Source organism: Lutra lutra, chromosome 16 (genome assembly GCF_902655055.1).
Source record: "Lutra lutra chromosome 16, mLutLut1.2, whole genome shotgun sequence".
NCBI classification, from domain to species: Eukaryota; Metazoa; Chordata; class Mammalia; order Carnivora; family Mustelidae; genus Lutra; species Lutra lutra.
The window spans coordinates 25,237,423-25,259,511 of record NC_062293.1 but is presented as its reverse complement, the minus strand read 5'-3'; the positions used below and the strand labels follow the sequence as shown (position 1 = coordinate 25,259,511).

Genomic DNA, 22,089 nt, shown 5'->3' with positions numbered 1-22,089 from the left:
GGAACCCAGGTTTCTCACCCCAGCTACTGTATGGTGCCACAGGCTGATTCCGTGGAATAAGCCACTGGGCGAGAGAACAAATGTGGGGGCCCTATCCCCACTGAGATGGGGGATTGAGGACAGATCCTGTCTTCTATTTCTTACCCCTCCCCCTGAAAGATGTTTGGCCTTACCCCCAAAGCCTTAGTGAGTCAGGCCGGGAGTGATGGGTGTGGTGCTGCCCGGAGTTTCCTTCCTTTGCCTGAGGCTGTGCCAAAGAAGTGGGCTGTCAGAAGCAGAGAAGGAGCCTCTACCCAGATAGCAGCCCAGGGTCCATTGACTAAGTGGGGCTTGGAGGTTGTAGTGGAACGTCCTGGGGTTTTGCCCTAGGTCTTGGGGCCCTCAGGTGGAGGCCCAACCCTTGGATGAGGGAGAGGTTCCAAAAGGAGGTCACGAACGGGAAAATCTGGAGGGCGGCATGAGGGTTTGTTCTACTGTTGAGGTGTAACGGGAGGGAATCCGCTTCGGTAAGCATCCATTTCCACCTCTAGGATGTGAAGAAGTAGGATCAGAGTTGAGAACGTGTAATGACTAACAATGCCTTAAACTTGCATAGAACGCTTTACAGTTTTTGAAACAATTTCACAAACCTCAGCTCATTTAATCCTCAGAACAGTCGAGAGGCGATCAAGGGAGGGTGCTACTAATTGTCTATCCCAAGTTTCCGGGCTGGGAAAACTTTCGGCGACAGGTAAAGTTACCCCTTTGAAGCCTAGTGAGGGCCCTTAGAAGGAGGACGCCGCCCTTGAACGTTCTTCTTGCAGAAGGTGAGGCGCCGACGCGGGGCAGCAGCTAGGGGGCGCTGAGGTTCCACTAGATTCCCTGGCGTTAGGACCCAGCGGAAGCCTTACTGCCGACCCGCGAAGAGACTCGGATTAGCCGGGCCGGCCTCCTTCCAGCTCACCTGTCTGTCTTCGCACAGCGCAACCAATTGGTGACCTCCACATCCACAGACGTCGTCACTCCTCGCCCGCATAGCTCCTAGGCCATCCCGTCGAGCTCCGAGTCGCAGTTGTCCTCGGAGTTGCCTGATCGGAAGAGCCCGAGGGCTCGGCAGTAATGTCGGGGCAGTGACTCTTTCGGCCATCAGGAACGAAGGCAAGGTCCCAGGGCTGGTGTCCTTTCCTTGGGAACGGTTTTTGAGTCTCGAAGCTTTTCCTTCTCGGAGGCTCTGAGCTGGCAGCTCTGGCGGTGGCTGCTGGGGCCTACTGAGCGGCGGTCGCATGCAGCTCCTATGAGGCCCCTGTCGCCGGTCGGCGATGTCCGGCTGGAGCTGTCGCCGCCGCCGCCGCCGCTGCCGGCTGTGAGCGGGTCTCCGGTCGGGTCGTCCGGGCGTCTCATGGCCGCTAGCAGCTCCCTGCTGCCCGACCGGCTGCGCCTGCCGCTCTGCTTCCTTGGCGTCTTTGTCTGCTATTTCTACTATGGGATCCTGCAGGAAAAGATGTGAGCAGATCCCCGGGGCGGGAGCGCAGACTTGCCTACCCCACCCCCCGCCCCCGTGGCCCGGTTTGCGGGCCTCTGGCCCCTGACTCGGGTGTTCCCTCTTTCCCGCCCTCCCAGCCCCCCGACGACTTTGCAGCTGCGGCTGAGTCTGCTCAGATTTTGGTCTCCGGATTCTCGGGACCTGGTTATTTTTCTTCTTTTTCTCCCTGTTGGTTCTAAGGGCTTGGGTTTTACATGCTGAGAAGTCTACCCCCCACACAGGTTTCCTTGCTTACTAGCTCCTCTTTGCTACTTCCACATGTTTGCAGACAGCTGGTTCTTTTGCCCTCGGCCTTGCATGTGTTGCCCACATCCCCTCATCTGCTGCTTGTGGTACCCCGTTTTACTGTCCAATTTTCCACGTTTCCTCTAGCTCCATCCTTTACGGATATTCTTTCTCTAGGCTACCGGATCAGCAGGCTGGGATGTCTGGCTTCTAGATCCAATAAAATCAGCCCCTATTGTGAATAAGGCCAGTGAACCTTACATCCAGAGAAGCAAGATCATTTTAAAGCTTTCGGTAACTCTAGACATACTAGATGACACTGAGTGAAATACACTAATTCTTCTTCTTCTTTTTTTTTTTCTCATAATTTCATTCTTAGAACAAGAGGAAAGTATGGGGAGGGAGCCAAGCAGGAGACGTTCACTTTTGCCTTAACTTTGGTCTTCATTCAGTGTGTGATCAATGCTGTGTTTGCCAAGATCTGTGAGTACCTATCTCGTAATCTAGTAATCCCTATCCACTTTTAAGGTTTAACTTTCAACACTCCCACCTTCTTTAGTGCTTTCAAAGTCTGTCTGTTCAGTCTTCAGAACTAATGGCTTTGGAATGGGGTGAAATCCTATTTCCTTAAATTAGACCCAACTTCTGAGTCAGAAATGTGCACAGAATGGGTATTCTGTGTGCCGGATCCCCATTGAGAACAGTTAATTTTTTTTTTCTTTCTTTCTCTTTGATTTTCCTTTATGTGTCTGCTTCAAACATGTTTTGAGCTGCTCTTTGTTCCCTAGGGGCTTCAGCAGAGCTAACTCGTCCCTTGAACTGAATGAGCCCCCATTCCTGCTCTGCATGTGGTCTTGTGTTAGGTATAGGTGAGATTGGAGAGTTGAATAACCTTCAGAGATTTCCCAGTCTAAGAAGACAGAAATACTTTGTGCTTCTCGTCTTCTTTGACACATTTCCTTTCACTTGGCTTCAGCTTTGGCTCAGTGACCCATCCCGGGCTCACCAGGTTTCTCTTATACGTTTTTTGTCTCTTCCCAGTGATCCAGTTTTTTGACACTGCCAGGGTGGATCGCACTCGGAGCTGGCTCTATGCCGCCTGTTCTGTCTCCTATCTGGGTGCCATGGTCTCCAGCAACTCGGCACTGCAGTTTGTCAACTATCCGACTCAGGTGAAACCTCAGGGTGTGATGAGGGTTGGCTCAGAAGTTGTTTGAAAAGAACTAAGAATTCTTCGCTCAGGTCTGTGACTTAAATGAAAGAGATTGTGTTGGGAGAATTTCAGAGGCCAAAGAGCCACAGATCTGAGGTCTAGTGGCGGTGGGTTGGCCGTGATAGGCTGTGGTTTCTGGTGCAGACCCCATATGACTTTTCTTAACAGAGTGCCTAGCACAGTGCCTGGCACATCCCATAGGCTCACATACTATTTGCTGAATTTCATTTCAGGTCCTTGGTAAATCCTGCAAGCCAATCCCAGGTAAGCAGAAGCAGATGGTCTCCCTCTATCTACCATCGTCATTCTTCCTCTAGTAGGCTCTCTGCTCGGTCTGCTAGAGTTGTGTGTCCCTTCCGATTGTCATCCCATCACAGCTATCTCCAAAGCCAGCCCTCCATCCCTTCCACCTGCCATTCTGTCCTCTGTATCACCTCTGGTGGTGTAGGGTATACATGGGCTGGAAGCTAGAGGCTGACCAAGTCAGCTTCACATGCCAGTCATTTTGGTGTCCTGTGTGCTTACATTGTCATTAGAGTTAGGTCCCATTTTGATCGTCAGTTTCTTTCTTTCAACCTCTCACTCATCCACTATTCCCACTCTTCCCCTTGTTCCTTCTTGGATCGTTCACCTTTGTTCTCTGCCTTTTCCCTGCCTTCTGCCCTTTGTTCTCCCCATTGCTCAACCCTGTCTATCCAGGTGCCAGCCTTGCGCCTTCCTCATAGCTTCTGTAGGCCTTCTTTCTCAGACATTCTTTTCTCACAGGAGTCTCCTAAGAGGACAGTGTCGGGCTCATCAGTGCCTGTGGGTATCCAAATTTTCCACTGTTTCTTCCCTGTAGTCATGCTCCTTGGAGTTACGCTCTTGAAGAAGAAGTACCCAATGGCCAAGTACCTGTGTGTGTTGCTAATTGTGGCTGGAGTGGCCCTTTTCATGTACAAACCCAAGAAAGTAGTTGGGATGGAAGAACACACAGTTGGCTACGGAGAACTGCTTCTGGTATGTGATCCTGGTGGGAAAGGCAGCCTTTTCCAGTAATCACAACCAAGGAGCATCCCACCTGGGCATCCAAAAGGCCGGTTATGTGTCAAGAGGGAGATTGCGATGCTCCTTGCCCCCCATTTCGGGTCTTTGTCTCTTGCTGCGTGGTCCCCGCTCTGCTAAGGCCACAGCGGGAAGACTGAAATCTTGAACAACATCTCAGCTCTCCTGAGGGGTAACTCTGAGGCCTGCATTTAAGTGCTGGTGTGAGGCCAGAGAGACCTGAGAGCAAATAGGGAAGGAATGGCATGTTTCTCACTGTGGCTTTCTGAGAAACCTGGAAGCCAGAGTTTAAAAATAACACTGGAGTAGCTCTTGCTTGCTGTGTATTAGGCATTGTTCCCAGTGGTTTACCTATTATTTAATTTACTTATTTCAAAAGATTTTATTTATTTATTTGGCAGAGAGAGACAAAGTGAGAGAGGGAACACAAGCAGGGGGTAGTGGGAACGGGAGAAGCAGGCTTCCCGCAGAACAAGGAGCCCTATGCAGGGCTCGATCCCAGGACCCCAGGATCATGACCTGAGCCGAAGGCAGACGCTTAACGACTGAGCCACCCGAGGCACCCCTAGTTGGTTAATTTTACAACAGTAACCTTATAGCGTATGTAGTATTAGCTCCATTTTCCGTATGAAGACACAGACAGAGGTTAAGTCACTTGCCATGGTCACACGGCTGTGAAGTGGCAGAAGTAGCAGCTCACTTTGCCCAGGCTTCTAATCCCAGGCAGTAGGAGCAGAGAATCTAGTCTGGAGCACTCCTCCATGCCAGGAGGCTACCAGGCCGGTACCAGGTGTCTGTTCTCTACTCTCACGGGGAAAAATTCGTGGCTCGGCACATGTTCCAGGCTTCGTGGCACTGCCTCCCATCCCACTCTGATTATATTTACTCTGTGGCTCAGATAGTTCTAGTGCTTGGGTGGGGCAGCGGGCAGCCAGCACTATCTCTCCTGACTGAATGGTAGCTTTGTGAAGAGTGAGAGTCCTGTGTCCTGGGTTAGGGAGGGGCCCCGGTGGCCTTCTCACTGCAGGGGGCACCCTCTCTTTTCCAGTTATTATCTCTCACCCTGGATGGACTGACGGGCGTTTCCCAGGACCACATGCGAGCTCATTACCAAACAGGCTCCAACCACATGATGCTGAACATCAACCTTTGGTCGACATTGCTGCTGGGAGCCGGTAAGGAGCGGCTCTGCTGCTCTTTCCACACGTCACCAGAGGGCAGACTGTTGCCCTCCAACGGATCCCTAGCTCAGACTCCGGTTGCAAACTTTGCCCAGGTCAAAGGCCTGTCTCGGCCCCAAGATGCCCTTCTGTCCAAGCCCCTGGAAAAGCCTTCCTGGAGAAACGTTCCCCGGCAGGCTCTTCCTGCTACTTATGACTGGCACGATCATAGGCAGACCTGTGACATTTTCCCTGGGAGGACATGGGGTAGGCAGGTCACAGGGGTGCCTTGGGAACTCGCCTTCTGAGAGAGATGAGATACCGGTATTTGGTGTATACTGACTGTACTTTGAATACGAATGCATGTGCTTTTAAATCAGTGCTTCCTAACCTCTTTTCAAATCTGGGCGCGTGTAAGAAGTATTTTTTGTACAGCACAGTGGGGTTAATGGAGGAGGCTGCTGATGGCTGGAAGTGGCCAGCACTTGGGGCTGCCTTGAGCTGGGGATGTGTGGGTCAGTGTCTTCCCAACGTCTGAGGATCTCTGCTTCCAGTGATTTTGGCAGAAGTAGCTAATTGACTCACAAGCGTCTCTGGGAAGAGTCTGCGGTTAATTTCTCTCATCAGGAAACTAGGAGCAGGATGCCTAGTGTGAACTCAGTCCCTGCATTTGTCCACACCCCATTTTGTGGGGTCCTTTCCCAGGCTGTACAGACATGGGTGCCAACACAGGCTCCGTGCTCCGTTCATTCTTTACCATTTCTCCCCAGGAATCCTGTTCACTGGGGAGCTCTGGGAGTTCTTGAGCTTTGCCGAAAGATACCCTACCATCATCTATAACATCCTGCTCTTTGGCCTGACCAGTGCTCTAGGTCAGGTAAGTACCTCAAGACCGGGTAGCCTGGCTTCCCCGAGAAAGACCGACCCGGGAAGACGGTGGCAAGACTAGCCCTGATGTACTGCCACAGATTTTGACCTTGGGGCAGAGCCCCAAGAGCCGGCCTGACCCCACTTTCTCGGTCTTTCTAGAGCTTCATCTTCATGACAGTTGTGTATTTTGGCCCCCTGACCTGCTCCATCATCACCACAACTCGAAAGTTCTTCACCATCTTGGCCTCTGTGATACTCTTCGCCAACCCTATCAGCCCCCTGCAGTGGGTGGGCACCATACTCGTGTTCTTGGGTAAGTTCCCTGCGGAGCTCACATCTCTGGGCACATGGAGCAGCAGTCACAGAGCTTGCTTTTTCCTTTTTTTGTTTTATTTAAGTTTTGGGTTTTTTGTGGGGGGGTAGCGAGAGGGAGCGGGGAGGAGCAGAGGGAGAGAGAATCCCAAGCAGCCTCCTTGCTCAGTATGGAGCCCAACTCGGGGTTCAGTCTCAGAACTCTGAGATCATGACCTGAATCAAAATCAAGAGTCAGATGCTTAACCGACTGAGCCACCCAGGTGCCCTGTGACAGAACATTAGATATTTTTTTTCCTGAATTATGTATTTATGAAATTGATTTATTTCATTTCATTTTATTTATTATTATTATTTTTAAAGATTTTATTTTTATTTTTTTTTTTAAGATTTTATTTATTTATTTGACAGAGAGATCACAAGTAGATGGAGAGGCAGGCAGAGAGAGAGAGAGAGGGAAGCAGGCTCCCTGCTGAGCAGAGAGCCCGATGCGGGACTCGATCCCAGGACCCTGAGATCATGACCTGAGCCGAAGGCAGCGGCTTAACCCACTGAGCCACCCAGGCGCCCCTTTATTTATTTTTTTGATAGAGAGAGATCACAAGTAGGCAGAGAGGCAGGCAGAGAGAGAGAGGAGGAAGCAGGCTCCCTGCCCAGCAGAGAGCCCATTCGGGGCTTGATCCCAGGACTCTGGGATCATGACCTGAGCTAAAGACAGAGGCTTTAACCCACTGAGCCACCAAGACACCCCTGATTTAGTTATTTTAGAGAAGATGTTTTTTAAAAAGGAGAGGAAGGAGAGGAGAAGGGAGTTGAGGGAAATTGGAAGGGGAGGTGAACCATGAGAGACTATGGACTCTGAAAAACGATCTGAGAATTTTGAAGGGGTGGGGGATGGGAGGTTGGGGGCACCAGGTGGTGGGTATTGTAGAGGGCACGGATTGCATGGAGCACTGGGTGTGGTGCAAAAATAATGAATACTGTTATGCTGAAAAAATAAAAAAATTTAAAAAAAAAAAAAAAGGAGAGGAAGCCAAAAAAAAAAAAAAAAAAAAAAAGCAAGCATTGCTCCTAATCCACCCTTCCTTTTTTTTTTTTCCTCTAATCCACCCTTCCTAATGAGCATTTCATTTTAGTGATCTTCCTCCAGCAACTCGGGTTTCCTCAGACGCTGAGCAGATAAAATTGTTGTACTTACTCCCCACCAATCTGTGTTGCTATGGATGAGATGAGAGAACTAGCTAAGAAGTACTGACATTTTTTCTTTAAGTTTTACTGTATTTTATTGTATATATGTAATTATATATGTAACTTTATATACATATATTTATATAAATACATATGTGATTATATTTTGGTGATTTTTTTCATTTGATGCCTTACTTTTTCTCTGAGGGAGTTCTATAAAACCAGTGTTTGGAGTTCGTTTTATTTAAAGCCCTAATTTTGGAGAACCAAGCTGACCTTCCCCTCTCCCCATGCTACTCTCAAAATCATTGGTAGGTTTCATGTCTCGTCATAAAGTTAAGCCCATCTTCTCCCTTTTCATAGGTCTCGGTCTCGATGCCAAGTTTGGGAAAGGAGCCAAGAAGACATCCCACTAGGAAGAGAGAGACTACCTCCACTTCGAGAATATTTAAGTTATTATCTCAAATACGGACATCTCTTGGGCAAATGGACACAATAAGGATAAAGGACTGGGTTCCAGTCTGCTTTTGGTTTTTGTGGGGTTTTTTGTTTTGATTTGTTTTTTAAGAAAAGGAAGCAAAATCACATATTCTGAAAAAAGCACTTGGATTTTAATAAGACAGAGTTGGCAGTTTCTGTTCTGGATGACCTGGAGCACAGCCTAACTCGAGGGGAGGAGGGAGAGGAAGAGGCAGAGCCTGATGCTCTTTGCCCAAACTCTTGCTCGGGTGCAGGAAACCTGGCTGGGTGGCTCACTCCCCTGGGAGCCCAAGCGTTGCATGGAGGACCTTGAATAGATTTGCAGTTGGCCTTGTGGCCTCTGTTCCCGCAGGTGAGGGTCTGAATCTGCCAGGACAGGTGGTTGGCTGTTAGAGCCAGAGAATGTCAAAATCACTTTACCTCTTCAAGCTCTGGTGGGCAAATATTTCCTTAAGAACTCCCGATACAGTCTTTCCTCAGGAAGCCTCCCTTGAGGTTGGGGGCAGGGGTGGAAATGAGCCCAGAGCCTCAAAGTCTGCTGTGTTTCACATTTCCCCACGGCCTCCTCTTCAGCCAGAGCTCAAGCCTGGAGTGCAGACCCGGTGTGGTCTGCGCTCCACCAGGAGTGGAGACCCGATATATATATATATATCATGAACAGCTTGGGAAGGTCGATTCCCTCCATCCTGTCTCCTGAATCTGTTCTCAGTCCACCTGGTCTCCTCCTGGGGAGGCTGGATTAATCCTATTCTCCTGTTCCCTTCGGCTGCTAAAGCGTTGCAGTCCTCTGCTGTTGTGGCCCTGCCAGCGTGTCCCCATGCCAACTTCTGCCTGTTGAAAGGGATGCTGGCGGAAGGCTTGGTGGCTGGGTGCTGGCACAGAGCCCCCGTCAAGTTTCCTGGGTGGCAATGGGGGGAGAAGGCGGAGCATGGAGTGGAGCCACCTGCCCACGGCCGTCTTCAGAGCTGGAAATCACAATCCTCCACGGACCAAACTTTACACATGAAAGTGCATTTCCACCAGCTGCAACTTTCTCTCCATCTGTTCCGCAGCCCCAGCCCTGTGGCTCTCCAGCTGGGAGCCCAGCCTCCTTCCTGAGCGGCTGCCTCGCCACCCCTCCCCAGCCTTTCAAGCCAGCCTCACTTGAGCTCCTGTCGCTCTCTAGGGGTGCTGGTGTCTCTGCAGCTCTGCCCCCAAAGGCCCCCCTCTCATTCTGAGCTCCTTGAGAGAAGAGGTTTTAAGTACATCTGGCCGAACTTCCTTCCTTCTCCACCCCCTTTCCCCTCTCTGAGGTTTTTTTTTTTTTTTTTTTTTCCCATCCCAAAGCTTACATCAATTAGCCCCTTCCCTTCTGGATTGTTAGTTCTTCCAAGCTGTCTTCTGTGGCTTGGATGGGTGGTCAGAGCGTGTGGCCAGTGCCAGGGACCTACAGGCCTGCTGTCCCAACTATCGGACCAATTCCTTCCACCTCCAGTCTCTGCACTTCCCAACTAGCTGTCTCGCAGACACTTCATGCTAGGCACGAAGAGCAAGACAGAATCTTCCAGAGCCGAGCGCGGCTCACACCTGCTACTAGAGCAAGTCCATTCTACCTACCATGTGCCAAGAGCCCGCTGCTGGTCTATCTACTCAGCACCCATCTAACCCATCACTCCTGTGTGCTGCGCACCGTGAATTTGTTAGGAGTTCAAAGCTGAGTAGGACCAGGGCTTACCCTCTGGGGAGGTTCACAGTCTCGTAGAGAGACGGGTAAATAAACCATTGCATCTCAGACGCGCAGAGCTAACTACCAAGTGTCTGGGCAAGGCGAGGCTTGAGCTGCAGCGTGTGGGAAGATGAAAGGTGGAGGAAGCAAAGCCAAGTGGGAAATGGGGTTTTCAACTGCCCGGCCTCTCCGCTTGCTCCTGCCTTCAGTCAAGTCGAGTGGGAGCAGTGACTATGCCCTAAGGCTGTCGTTCAGCCCAAAGGGGAACAGGTGAAGACGTGGCGTGAGCTGTCGCTGAGCTCGGTGACGTGCTTACCTACGGGATCTCGGGAGCCCAGCGTGCCAGGTTTGACCGGAGTCAGCAGCGCTCTGTCAGGGCATAAGGGCTGATAAATGTGAAATGCCAGGCAAGTTCCAACAAAAGTGGTGTTGATCGCTAACCCTGGGCGGCCCGATGCCTCAGGTTTGTTAAGATCAAAAGACTTTTCATCTGTAGTTAATTCTCAGCTATGTGTAGAAGGGGGTGGGGTGGGGAGCCAGCGCACCAGTTTCCCCAAACACTGTATTTTTAGTTTGGGGTGTACTATACCTGACGCCTATTTTGGTCGAACCTTAAGGTTAGTCTCCTCAGTTTTTGGTGCTCAAGCTTATGGAAAAGTGGTCTGTCCATCTCATGTGAGGGCAGTGACCCACCAATGTGATTTGGGGTGAAAACGGGGCAGGGGGGAAGCTCTTACAGAATTAAACATTAAAAGAAAGAATGTTGTTGTTAAAGGGACAGAAATTAAACATTCCAGTGGATCATCTTTCAGACGAGGCATTTAAGAACAGATGATGTGTTTTTCCACAGCCCTGTGACACCCTTGCAAAGAGGACCAAGCAAGCCCCTCTGTTCCTTAGAGAAATGGAAAAACAGGTTAGGGAAGTCTGGCTGACCTGCGGTAGGTCCCTGGGTATGTGCTTACGAGATGAACTAGAACACAAGATTCCCTGAGTCCTAGTGGCATCTTGGACCTGTGCCCTCAGAGGGGGAGAGGCAGAACTCCTCAGGAGGCCTATTGCCTGTGCTGTCTGATCCCGCTTGTCAGTGGAACAGTTTGCACATTTTATGAGTGGTGGTGCTGGTCACTTTCTCCAGATGCCGCGGCAGAGAAATTATCCTGGGTCTCTGCGGGATCATTCAACTCTTCCCACTGAAAACACACCAGCTGTCTTCAGGAGCCACAATCTCACATATTTATTGAACTCCTTTCCCAGAGCTCTTTAGTTCCCGAGAATTTGTCCTAGCAACCCTCCTGGGGAGAGCTTAGGCCAGGACAAGTCTCCCCGCATTTGGGATAGGGAGCCTGAAACCCACCGGAGTGCATCAGCCAGAAGTCCCATGGCTGTGGGAAGGCAGGGCCCGAAAGTGAGTCTTCACTTCTCACATGTCTGAGGTCAGAGAGCTAAGCCACTGGTTCCCAGTCGTTTGGATTTCCTGGTCCAGTAGAATTTCCAAATAATATGGGGGGGGGGGTTTCTTTTTCTTTTTCTTTTTTTTTTTTCAGTAAGGACATTAAAACAAAACAAAAAAAATCTATCACCAATATGGCTTACAACAAGCCATTTAACTCTAAAAATTTTAGGAAGCGCTCCAAGATAAGGACCCTTCTTCCAAAGAAATTATAGTTGGAAATCATACCATGGTGTAGATGAAATAATTTTTTAGTTACAGAAAATGTTCAACATAAAATACTCTTCTATGATAATACATTGTAGGATATATCCTTATGATTTTTCACACAATACAACGTGGTCAGTTTGGGGGCTGTACTCCACAATGCAGTCCACTGACCCTGGAATGTCACACAAACATGCTGACAAAGATGGAAGCAACCCGCAACCAGATTTTACATCATTTAGAACATTCGGAGAGTCTGAAAAGAACATCCCCCTGACCTGGGCCACTTTCTGCCTTCCTCTATAGGGTTAGGAGGAGAGCAGGCTGTGGGGATCAGAGAACTTTCCAGTAACTGCTGTAGGAGGGAAACTTGGAGGCTTGGAACACTCTGCTCCAATATCTGCTCCCAAAATGTTCCAGCCATGGCTTTGATCACCCAGCTCAGAGCTCAGAATTAACTCTGGAAGGTTTTCACCTACTGATTAAAGGCAATTTCTGACAGACATAGTCTTTAGAACCAGCAGCCTATGCCTGCCATGGCAAGAAGGGTGGGAAGGGGAACAAAGAGGGTCTTGGACTAGGGAGTGATTTCATTCAGTGCCTTCCGCTTGGCTGAGGCATGAATCCACAAGGGCTGGTGGGTTTTCTGTCCAAATAGGCCTGATTCTCTGTTCTTTCTGGGAGAAGCGGAAGAGGAAAGAGGTTCATGGCATTTACGAAGGGGAGGGACTGAATGTTTCTTGCTGCCCACTTCTGTGTCTTGTCATGGTATGTGGGTGGCCAGAGCTAGCAGAACCACCACGTTTCCGTTTAGGTTCTGACTGGACACCATTTCCTCCTACTCAGGGTCTAGAACTGCCACATCAAGACCACAGCCCTAGAAGGAATGTGTCACTCTTATGTGAAGGCTTGGAAGTCCCTGAAATTTTAAGAAAAAGTGTCTGTGCATGAAAAAATAAGAGTGTCTGTGTGTGCATAATGGTACAAGTGCTCATACATATGTCAAGCTGGTCGGTTCATTTTTCTATGAAGAGTCCACAGCTCTCCAGATTCTCAAAGGGGTTCATACACAGTATCCACCATCATCCTGGGGCTCATTTAATCCAAAGCCATTTCCCAAATACAACGGTGTAACTGGGCACCACTACAAAATGTGAGAAAGCACCATCCCCAGCTGTGCTTAGAGGAGGGGTGGGGTGAGGTTGCAGAGCTAAAGTGATCCATTCAAGGTCATTTCTGGTTTTCTCCTGTCCCCTCCACACACTTTATCTGGGACTGTCCCATTCAGCAAATAAAAACACAGGATGCCCAGCTAAGTGTGAATTGCAGATAAACAACACATTTTTTTTTTAGTATAAGTATGTCTCATCTAATACTTGTGACATACTTATATTCTTTTTAAAAAAGATTATTTATTTATTTATTTATTTGACAGATGGAGATCACAAGTAGGCAGAGAGGCAGGCAGAGAGAGAAGAAGGGAAGCAGGCTCCCTGCTGAGCAGAGAGCCCAATGTGGGGCTCGATCCCAGGACCCTGGGATCATGACCTGAGCTGAAGGTAGAGACTTTAACCCACTGAGCCACTCAGGTGCCCCTGACATACTTAAATTCTTATATCACAAATTATATGTGCAATATTTGAGGCACACTTCTATGTGTTGTGTATCTGAAATTCAAGTTTAGCCAGTGTTGCGTATTTATCTGACAAGCCTGTGGCATTAGTCATTATTACACATGTTCTCATCGGCCTTTCTTTTCCCTTGCCATCACCCCTTGCCATCCTGCGCGGAGAGACTGCAGGTACTTTTTTGCTCAGGGCCAAACGTCGTAGAATTCCCCTTTTGGCCCCGGGGAGGTGCAAGCCTAGACCTCGTCGGCAGGGGGCACCATTTTCTTAAAATAGATCCCAAGTGGCGCTTCCGGGGCCTCGGAAAGAGAAAGTGGGGCATTGAATGGAATTCTATTTGCTGCTCCTGCCTTCCCTCCCGAGCTCCCTTCTCCCCACCTCACACCTTGCCAGACTTATCTCTGAAACAAGATCTGCTCCTGTTACTTCACTCCTTAAATCTCTTCGAAGGGTCCATGGTTACCATCAGAGCGCGGCATGAAAAGGGCTTCGGGATCCCACTAGACTCTGTTTTTCCCTGCTTCAACTCCTGCTGCTTCTACCCTCCGTGATCCCACCCACCTCACACTTCCAGCATCCCCATTCACCGCAAACTATTTGCAGTTTCCCTGTACACTATTTACTGCCATGCCTTTGTGCCCACAGTTCCCTCTGCTTGGAATTCCCTTTCCCACCTGGTGCTTCCAGCGTCTCCATTCATTCAACATGTCGCACCAGCATGTTCCGAGACAAGCCGGGTACCAGGCACTCAGCGTCGCACGGAGATACTGTGCACTAGGCGGCCAACCACGGCCCCTCCCTTGGGCACCATAGATGGGGGTGGGGAGGGGAAGAACAATCGGCAAGTTATCAAATCAACATGACACTTAAAATTGGTTCTGGGGTGGGGCGCCTGGGTGGCTCAGTGGAAAATAAATAAATAAAATCTTAAAAAAAAAAATTGGTTCTGGGGTTAACCAATCTGACCCCTTCCAGCAGAGTTGATGGTTGCCTCCTCTGGTCCTCCAACAGCTTTTCATTTTAAGGGTCCCGAATTCTACCACCTGTGCACAATTGTTTCAGGAAGCCTGAACGAATGAAGCCAGCCAGTTGGAGTTAATAGGGAAGGGCTGGGGCACAGAGGTGGAGGGGTGTGGCTGTGACTAACTGAGACTCTGCGTTCTGTCCCAAGGGGACAGTGGCTTACCACCTCTTCCAGATTGTTGCCAAATCTGTCATTTCAAAAAAAGGAAAAAAAAATGGAAATACCGATTTTTACGTGAACTCTCCCAATTTTTAAAATTCTTTGCCCCCTAAACTAAACACGCCGATAGGGTCGATTTGGCCCAGGGCCACTAGTTCACCCCCTACCCTATGGCAACACTATGTTACTGCCTTGCCCCTGATTAATGTTTATGGATATTTTTCTCCCCTGGGGACCAAGTCCTTGTGTCTTTCTCCCCAACACAGTGACTGGCTCACGGTAGGTGCCACACATCAATCAATGCTCGTGGAAGGACCTAAGGGAGGGAGGGAGGAGGGACACAAATGGGCGAACAACAGGTTGTTGATGGGAAGTTCTTATTACTTCTGCTCTGGGCATGGGACAGATGGACCAAGGAAGCCTGAGACAGTTTATTGCCGAGAGTGCCTGTGTGTGTGAGTGTGTTCCCATGCTAGCAGGTGTGACAGCTGGAAAATGTGTCTAAGAACCATCAGCTCCTTTCTTGGTGGGCTCCCAAGCCCTCCCTCCCCATTCTTGGCGGATGGGAGGGAGGAGAAGAAGGCAGGGCTTGCGGTGGACTCCTGGCTTCCTTCCAGGACCTGTAGTCGCTGGCACAGAGATCAGAAAGAGCTTATATAGGCTTTTGGTACCAACTGATACATCCTCAGGGGAAGGTATCTGGCAGCTGCTGCCACCCACCGCCTCCCTGCTAGAGCGCCCACTGCATTGCAAGCAGTTGCGGGGGGGGGGGCTCACTTGAGCAGAGCGAGATAATCAAAATGACCCTTTGCCGGGCATTGGGGAGTCAAAACATGTGAGTTAAAGAGAAGGACGGCAGGGGTGGGGGGGCACTTAGACTCCCCGTCACAGCCCCTCAGAAACAGAGCAGGAGTTTGACCCCTGGATCAGTCTGCTGATTTCCACGAATGGCATGCTGTCCCTTTTATTTTTTTTTTCATCAAGAGAGGAGTCTGCCTTGTGCCCACACAGAGCATCTCATGTACATTCTTACTGCCCCGATGAATAAGAACGTACCTTTGGAAGATAGACATCTGAGGCTTAGAAAGTACATTTTGTCTAATTTTCAGGAGAAGTGACTAGATCATTCGGGAATCAGAGCCTCCATCTTGGCCCTGAAAGCTTTTGTGAGGTCTGGAAAATGCCATTTTCTGAATCCGAGAGTGGCGAGTGTGTCAGGGCAGGCTGAAGTACATAGGATTCACTCTGGAAGCTGGACTAGGGAAATTTCTGCCCCACGACTCTCTTTCTGGTGAGAGGTCTCTTGAAAGCCAGAGCCATCTCTAGCTCCCAGGCAGGGCACTTCTTGTTCCCTACCAGCACTTGGTCAGCCAGAAGCTTTGAAGCAAGACTTCCAGGAAGCAATGTCTCCCACAGGCGGTGCTGACTCAGCCCAGACTCCAAGCTTTAAGTCTGGTCCCCGTCCCAGAGAAGCCAGAGGCGCAGAGGGGGGCTGTGCTCCTGGGCTGTGTTCCAGCAGCCGGGAAAGGGGGGAAGGGGGGCACAGACCCTGGATCGCTTAGGCTTTTGCTAAGGGAAAGGGGAAGGGGACTCAACAGTGGCCAGACTCCTCCGGGTTCCAGCACCCTTTAATGAAATCTAGTTTTTCCATGTTTCCAGAGGGAGCGATGGTGGCTAATTCAGTACTTTGCATTTGGGAATAAGAACAACCTTTGATATGTTCCCCTGGCTCTCATTTCTAATCTCCTGTGGGGGTCAAGGCAGTGTGACTGACCATCTCTCTGACTCTCCAACATCCTCTTCCCCAGACTACTCTACTTGGGTTAAAGGAAGATTCATGCACCCTCTCTCCTGACCTTTTTCATGAACTACCTGATTCCTTCTGCCTCTGCTTCCCTCCTCCATGCCCTCCCTCTCTGGATCCTTTGCTGTCATTTTCCTCTGTCCATACTCTTACCTTCTCTCTCTCTTTCTCTCTTTCTGTCTCTCTCTCTCTCTCTCCCTGCGGTTCTGATGGCAAATCCTTTCCCTGGCACAGACCCTCTACTTGCTCGCCAGCCCTGCTGGGTTACTTTCCTCATACTGTAGCCTCTATCCAATTATCTCTCTGGCCAGGCTCATGGGGAGCCCTCTCCTCCAGCCGCCCTGCTGCTGGCAATGCTGTCACCCACGATTCATTTCCATTTGGGGATGGGGATGGAAAACTGCTTGGAATGAACTGGGAGATGTTTGGCAATCCGTTCTGCCTTCTACTCCAAGGGCCCCAGAAGAGAATCTTCGGGAAGAGGACACCATTTTCCAGGGCATTAAGGGCTGCAGGATCTAGTTTTAACGAACGTGGGATCCACATGCATTAGAGTTGGTTAGCCAGCCCTTAAAAGCAAGGGCCCATTGACAGGGAAGACGGGAGGCCTTTGCCACAGAAAACGAAGCCGTGACTCAAAGGCGTCACATAGATGCTTCCTTGCTCATCCACGTTCCTGAGTTTAATGTCTTTGGCTTGGGAATTAACTTTGAGACTTTTCCAACTTAGATTAAAAATAGAGCTCATAAATGCCATCACAGGCACTTTCTGATAAGGTGGCCTTTTAAGGGAAGGCTGGGCTCCCAAGCAGAGGGTGTGAGTCAAAGAGCCTCTGAGTGGGTGCTCAGAGTGCCTAAGGCCAGCCTGCTGACTGGCCTGTGGCCAAACAGTGGAGGCCGGAAGAGGAAGCTGCTGGAGGCTTCTGTTCCTGAAATGTCAGGAACCAAGGTCCTTAGAGGAATGTTTATATCACTCATTCTTCTGTTTATGCTTCCCACAAGCTTTTACCTGAATACCTACTACGTGCTAGAAACACAGCTTGGTGCTAGAAGTGAGATAGAGGAAAAGAAAAAGAAATCCCACCACCATGGAGCTTTCCACCTAGTGAGGGACACAGATGGGGCCTGGATGAGTATGACTTAGGGGGAAAGTGCAGGGAGGGGAACAGCGGGGAGCCCCAGCTCTGGGTTGAGGGGGGTGTCTTACTTGCACAGTTGCCTGGAGGAACAGATGGATAAAATCAAAGCCTGGAGAAGCAGCAGAGAATTGGCCAGGCGAAGGTGGGGGTGGGGGTGGGGGCAGGGAAAGGTGTGGGGAAGACTATTCTGGTAGGAAGTAATAGCCCGAGCAAAAAGAGAGAACTTGGTTTACTCTCGGGAATCGAAAGTAGCTCTGTGTGTGATGGTAATTGGTATTGCTAAGCAGGGTGGGAGGGTAGGAGAGACCCCTGGAGACAAAGGCGTGGTCCCTGGTAAAGAGCCTTTCGCCCTGTTAAGGAGTTTGGACTTTATCCTGAGGGTCATGGGCACCCATGGAAGGGTTGCCCGCAAAGAAGTAAGTCCATTGGATTGACATTTAAGGAAGCTGACTCTGGCTGCAGAGCAGAGAATGAACTGGAAGGGGAAGATCAGAGGCTGGGAGGCCAGTGAGGAGGTGGCCACCGTTCAGGGAAGAATTGGGGAAGTGTCCATGAAGACGGAAGGAAGGAGGCAGAGCCGGGCCATAATTGAGGGATGGAATTGTCAGAACATGGAGGTGTGTCCGAAGTGGGCTGGAGGAATTGGGGGTCGTTCCCAGTTCCCAGACTCAGCTGCTTGGTGGGACAGAGAAACCTGGAAGAGAAGCACGTTTTAGATCTGCTCTGAGGTGCCTGGGTGACCTCCACCTGAGGCTATCTATGTGGGTCAACTAGGCTGGTTGGGTGTGTCAAGTGGGAGGCTCAAGAAAGATCTGGCTCAAGATGGGTTTGGAATATTCTTTAGCAGATGGGTGGTCGTGGAGCCATGAAAGTGAATGATTGATCTCGAGGCAAGTGAGGGCAGTGTGAGGAGGAGAGGAACCGAATAGAATCCAAGGAAAATGGATATAAAAAGGATGGCCAAAAGCAGAGCCCCAAAGGAGACTGAGAAAGAGCAGCTGGAGAAGCAGAAGGAAAACCAGGACAAAGGGTCATCCTTCTCCTGCCAAGAGTGCCCTGACGTCCCTTCAGGAATTCATTCCTCCATGTTCTGGGCCCTGGGGTTTGGGTCCTAGAGGAAAGAGGCTTGCTGGCTCTGTCTAACCCTTCTGCCCCACCTTCCACAGTGCCCCCCATTCTCCCACTTGCTCTCTGTCTCTGGCTACTCATTTCCCTTGAGTTTTGCAGAGTCTCCACACTCCCCCTGGCCTGAGGATCTCCATGTCTCTGGGGTGTTTTCCTTCCTCATTCTCCTTCTCCACACTGACCTTCTAGGTAGGCTTCCAACCTCTACTCAAGTCTTCCCTCACATTCCAGACAAGACCAGGGCTCTCTGTCATTCATTCGTTCCCTCCTTCGTTTGTTCAGTGTGTATGAAGTGCCGGCTGACCACGTGTCTGCACGGTGCCCAATGCTGGGACGTTCTGGAGAGCGGAACAGACTGCTATGGAACTTACAGTTGATTAAGCGAGACCGATAATAAACCAGTAAATACTCAAAAAATTAAAAACTGTTGTTAGTAATGTGAGGGAAGTAAACAGAGTACCATGATCGAAGATAATGGAAGGTCCTTGTCTGGGATAGCATAGATGGTCAGAGGAGGCTTTCTGCGGATGTGAAATTAAATTGAGACCTGAAAGAAGGAGCCATGTGAGAAGCCAGGGTGGAAGTGTTCCATGCAGAGGGAACAGTAACCGAAAACATCTATGGAGGGAACGGTCTCGATGGGCTTTACCGGTTCCAAGAATTGACACATGGCTGGCATGGCTGAAGACAAGGAAAAAAGGACACGAGATGTGGTTGAACCCAAGACTCTTGTAGACAGGGGCTACAAAGTATGGATTTTATTCTTGGTGCCATGAGAAGAATTCAAAGGTTTTGAGCAGGAGTGCAGCATAATCTGACTTAAGTTTTAATTAGGTTGTCCAGGTTGCTGAGTGAAGAATGGATGGAGAGACAAGCCAAATACTAGGGACACTATTTAGAATCCCCTCACTGTGTTTCAGGCAAAAGAGCATGGTGGCTAGGACTTAAATGGAACTGGGAAGATCAAAAGAAGTGAATGGATTCAAGGGATACTTTGAAATGAGAGCTTCTGGGAACTTCTGATGGATCAGATGTGAGGTGTCGGGGGGAAAAGGAGTTGAAGGATGATGCCTGATTCCTGGCTTGACTGAGTGGAAAGAGAACCAGGCTGGCTTGACTTGACCTTTCCCAGCCTCACTGGTCCCTCTACCCCCTTCCTTGGAGCCCCTGTAGCAAATCTTCAGAAGCTCAGAGCTTGAGAAGCAAGAGCCATTCGAAAACCACTGGGTTGACGAATCTTTATGGTTCCTTCCAGTTTGGATTTCTTTAAATTCTAAACTGAAAACCCTATCTGGATGAGGGAATTATTTCTATTTCTTTCGACTTCTCCTGTAGTTACATTGCTAAAGCTCTGTACCCAGGGAGCATTCAGTAAGTGCTAGTTGACTGTTCATTGTAGCACAGACCTTCTATAATTGAATTTTAGATTAAATTCTTTTTTTAAAAAATAGGATTCTAACATAGAGTAAACTTCCAGTTGAAATCAATTCACCTTGATAAAGGAGAGCCATGGCAAGAATAATCTAAAATTATAAAATCCAAAGTAATTTCTACTTGAGTTGAGGCAGAGGAAAAAAATGTGTTTTTGCTAACCTAATAATCTACATTTAGGTATATGTTATTTTAGGGCAAATGTCAACAGGTTGTGGATCAATTCCATTCAGAATAGGACCAAAAAAACCCCATTGAAAATAATTCATAACAGTATATAATCTCCATTTGCTAATACATTCTTTGTTGAAAATGACTATCGGCCCTCTAAAACTTATTTGGAAGCGAGGACTTCAAGGTATTTTTAGACCTAGTTAAAGATGCACGAGACAACTGTGCTGCCAGTCCAAGGCAAAAATCAGAGGAACGCTAGGACTCAAAGTTGCCATTTCCTCTCTGCTCTTTCCCACAGCTGCTTCTTTGCCTGGTGCTCCACTCCTCAGACATCATGTTTGCCAGCCATTTTTCTGGGTTAAAAACAAACTCAGAACTTCAATTGATCTGCAAGCACATGGGTCAAATCCTCAGATAACCACACCATTATAATCCTTTCGTGTTATTTTTTTTAAAGAGTATTTACTTATTTATTTGACAGACAGAAATCACAAGTAGGCAGAGAGGCAGGCAGAGGGAGGAGGAAGCAGGCTCCCTGCTGAGCCGAGAGCCCGATGTGGGGCTCGATCCCAGGACCCTGGGATCATGACCTGAGCCGAAGGCAGAGGCTTTAACCCACTGAGCCACCCAGGTGCCCCTCCTTTCGTGTTATTAAAGAAGGAAGTAAAGTATCCTAATGCCTTCGAATGCCAAGCCCTTATGAACAAACATCACGTCATTTGATGCCACTTATTACCCTACGATGGATGCCCCCACGTCGCAGATAAGGTGGGAGAACTGGTCGCCGGCATCTGCTCTGCGAGCCCTCTGCTGTGGATAACATCAGGAAGAAGGAGTGCTAAACATTTCACCATGGGTACTGTAGCAGCATGGCGGTCAGGGCCCAGGATGTTGACCAAGACAGGTCAACTGGGTGCTGCTGCCTGCGTTTGGGGTTTGCAGCACGAGGCACAAAGATGGAAGAAGTTTAGACATCTTTTGCCTCGGTAGCAGTGGAAGCCACGTGTCCGGCGGTGGCACTCTGTGGCAATGTCCAGCCATGGGACCTCCCGGCCACGGTGTCCTGCTGAAGAAGGCTGGTCTTCCTCCGTGAACCTCTGATTTTCAGCCAGATTTCAGAATCTGATTCTTGAGGTTCTGTCAGTTCTGGAGGCCAGAGGTATTTCTTTAGTAAATTCCGGTTTGGGTTGAGAGAGCTAGAAGCTGGTGTGGTTCTCGCGACCAGAGAGCCTGACCCATCTGTGAGGAAACAGACTCCAAGTCTTGTTCATGGACCCCAGCTAGCAAGTGGCCATGTTCTGGCTGAGAAGCTTGTGCAGTTTCTTTGATTTCCTGCTTCCCAAAGAATTTGAACGAATTCGAGAAAAGGAAGGAGCATGGTGTACAGATGAAGGCAGGGCTTGGAGACTAGCAGCTCTATGAACACTTACCCCTAAACCCACATTCAGTAACACACCTTAAATAAGCGGGTTCTCCTCTGTGCCAGGGACTCTGCTAAGTTCAAATATCATCTCAGTTGACCCACGCAACAATATGATAGGGTGGACATTATTTTCTCCATTGTTCAGGTGGGAAAACTGAGGCTCGCAGAGGTTTTGTCCAAGTTTATATTATAATAAGTGTTCGTGTTGAACTTGGGTCTCCTGACAAAGAAGCTGGAATTCATTCATTAAGCCATAGCTACCTCGCTATGAAATTTAATCGATCGATAGTTCTCCACTGCCAATTTTCCATTAACCCCTTTGTGGCCTCCGCACCACCTACATGCTTGCTTGTTGGCATGCTTCCTTGCGTATGGTTTTACAATTGTGTCCCAGAGAATGTCACCTGTCTCTGTTCTTTTAGACTGAGAACCTCCAGAGCACAGGACCAGGCCTCCCCAGTGAGAATATTCCTTCCTGCATACACATCTCTGATGTCCCTGCAAGGCTCCACCATGGCAGGCCTGGGGCTGAGGTTCATTGCCTGGCCAACTGAGAGAGAGGAGAGGACCGTATCTTGCTACAGTGCTTACAACTGGATGGGAGCCTGGACTCCTCTTCGGTTCAGCCCTGCCTGCCTCTACCTCCCCTACAGCTTCAAGGGAAATCACGCCTTTGCTTACTAGACTGTACAGTGGTGTCGAAGATCTTCATTAGCAGCATAAAGACCAGATGTCTTGCGGTCTTTTGAGACGGAGCCCTTGCCCAGACCTGGCTCACACTGGCCAATGAATACTTTGTCATTT

The 22,089-nt window shown here is 49.4% G+C and overlaps 1 protein-coding gene across 1 annotated transcript; it reads left to right on the top strand.

The window, feature by feature from the left end:
- The first annotated feature begins 1,256 nt into the window (after nucleotides 1-1,256).
- Nucleotides 1,257-8,149, top strand: SLC35B1 (solute carrier family 35 member B1). The gene is made up of 9 exons (XM_047708293.1): nucleotides 1,257-1,482; nucleotides 2,127-2,230; nucleotides 2,789-2,919; nucleotides 3,194-3,224; nucleotides 3,802-3,959; nucleotides 5,053-5,179; nucleotides 5,935-6,041; nucleotides 6,194-6,347; nucleotides 7,898-8,149. Exons 1-9 carry the CDS (start codon nucleotides 1,274-1,276, stop codon nucleotides 7,948-7,950), a joined length of 1,074 nt encoding a protein of 357 aa, XP_047564249.1. The 5' UTR covers nucleotides 1,257-1,273; the 3' UTR covers nucleotides 7,951-8,149.
- Nucleotides 8,150-22,089: the final 13,940 nt, after the last annotated feature.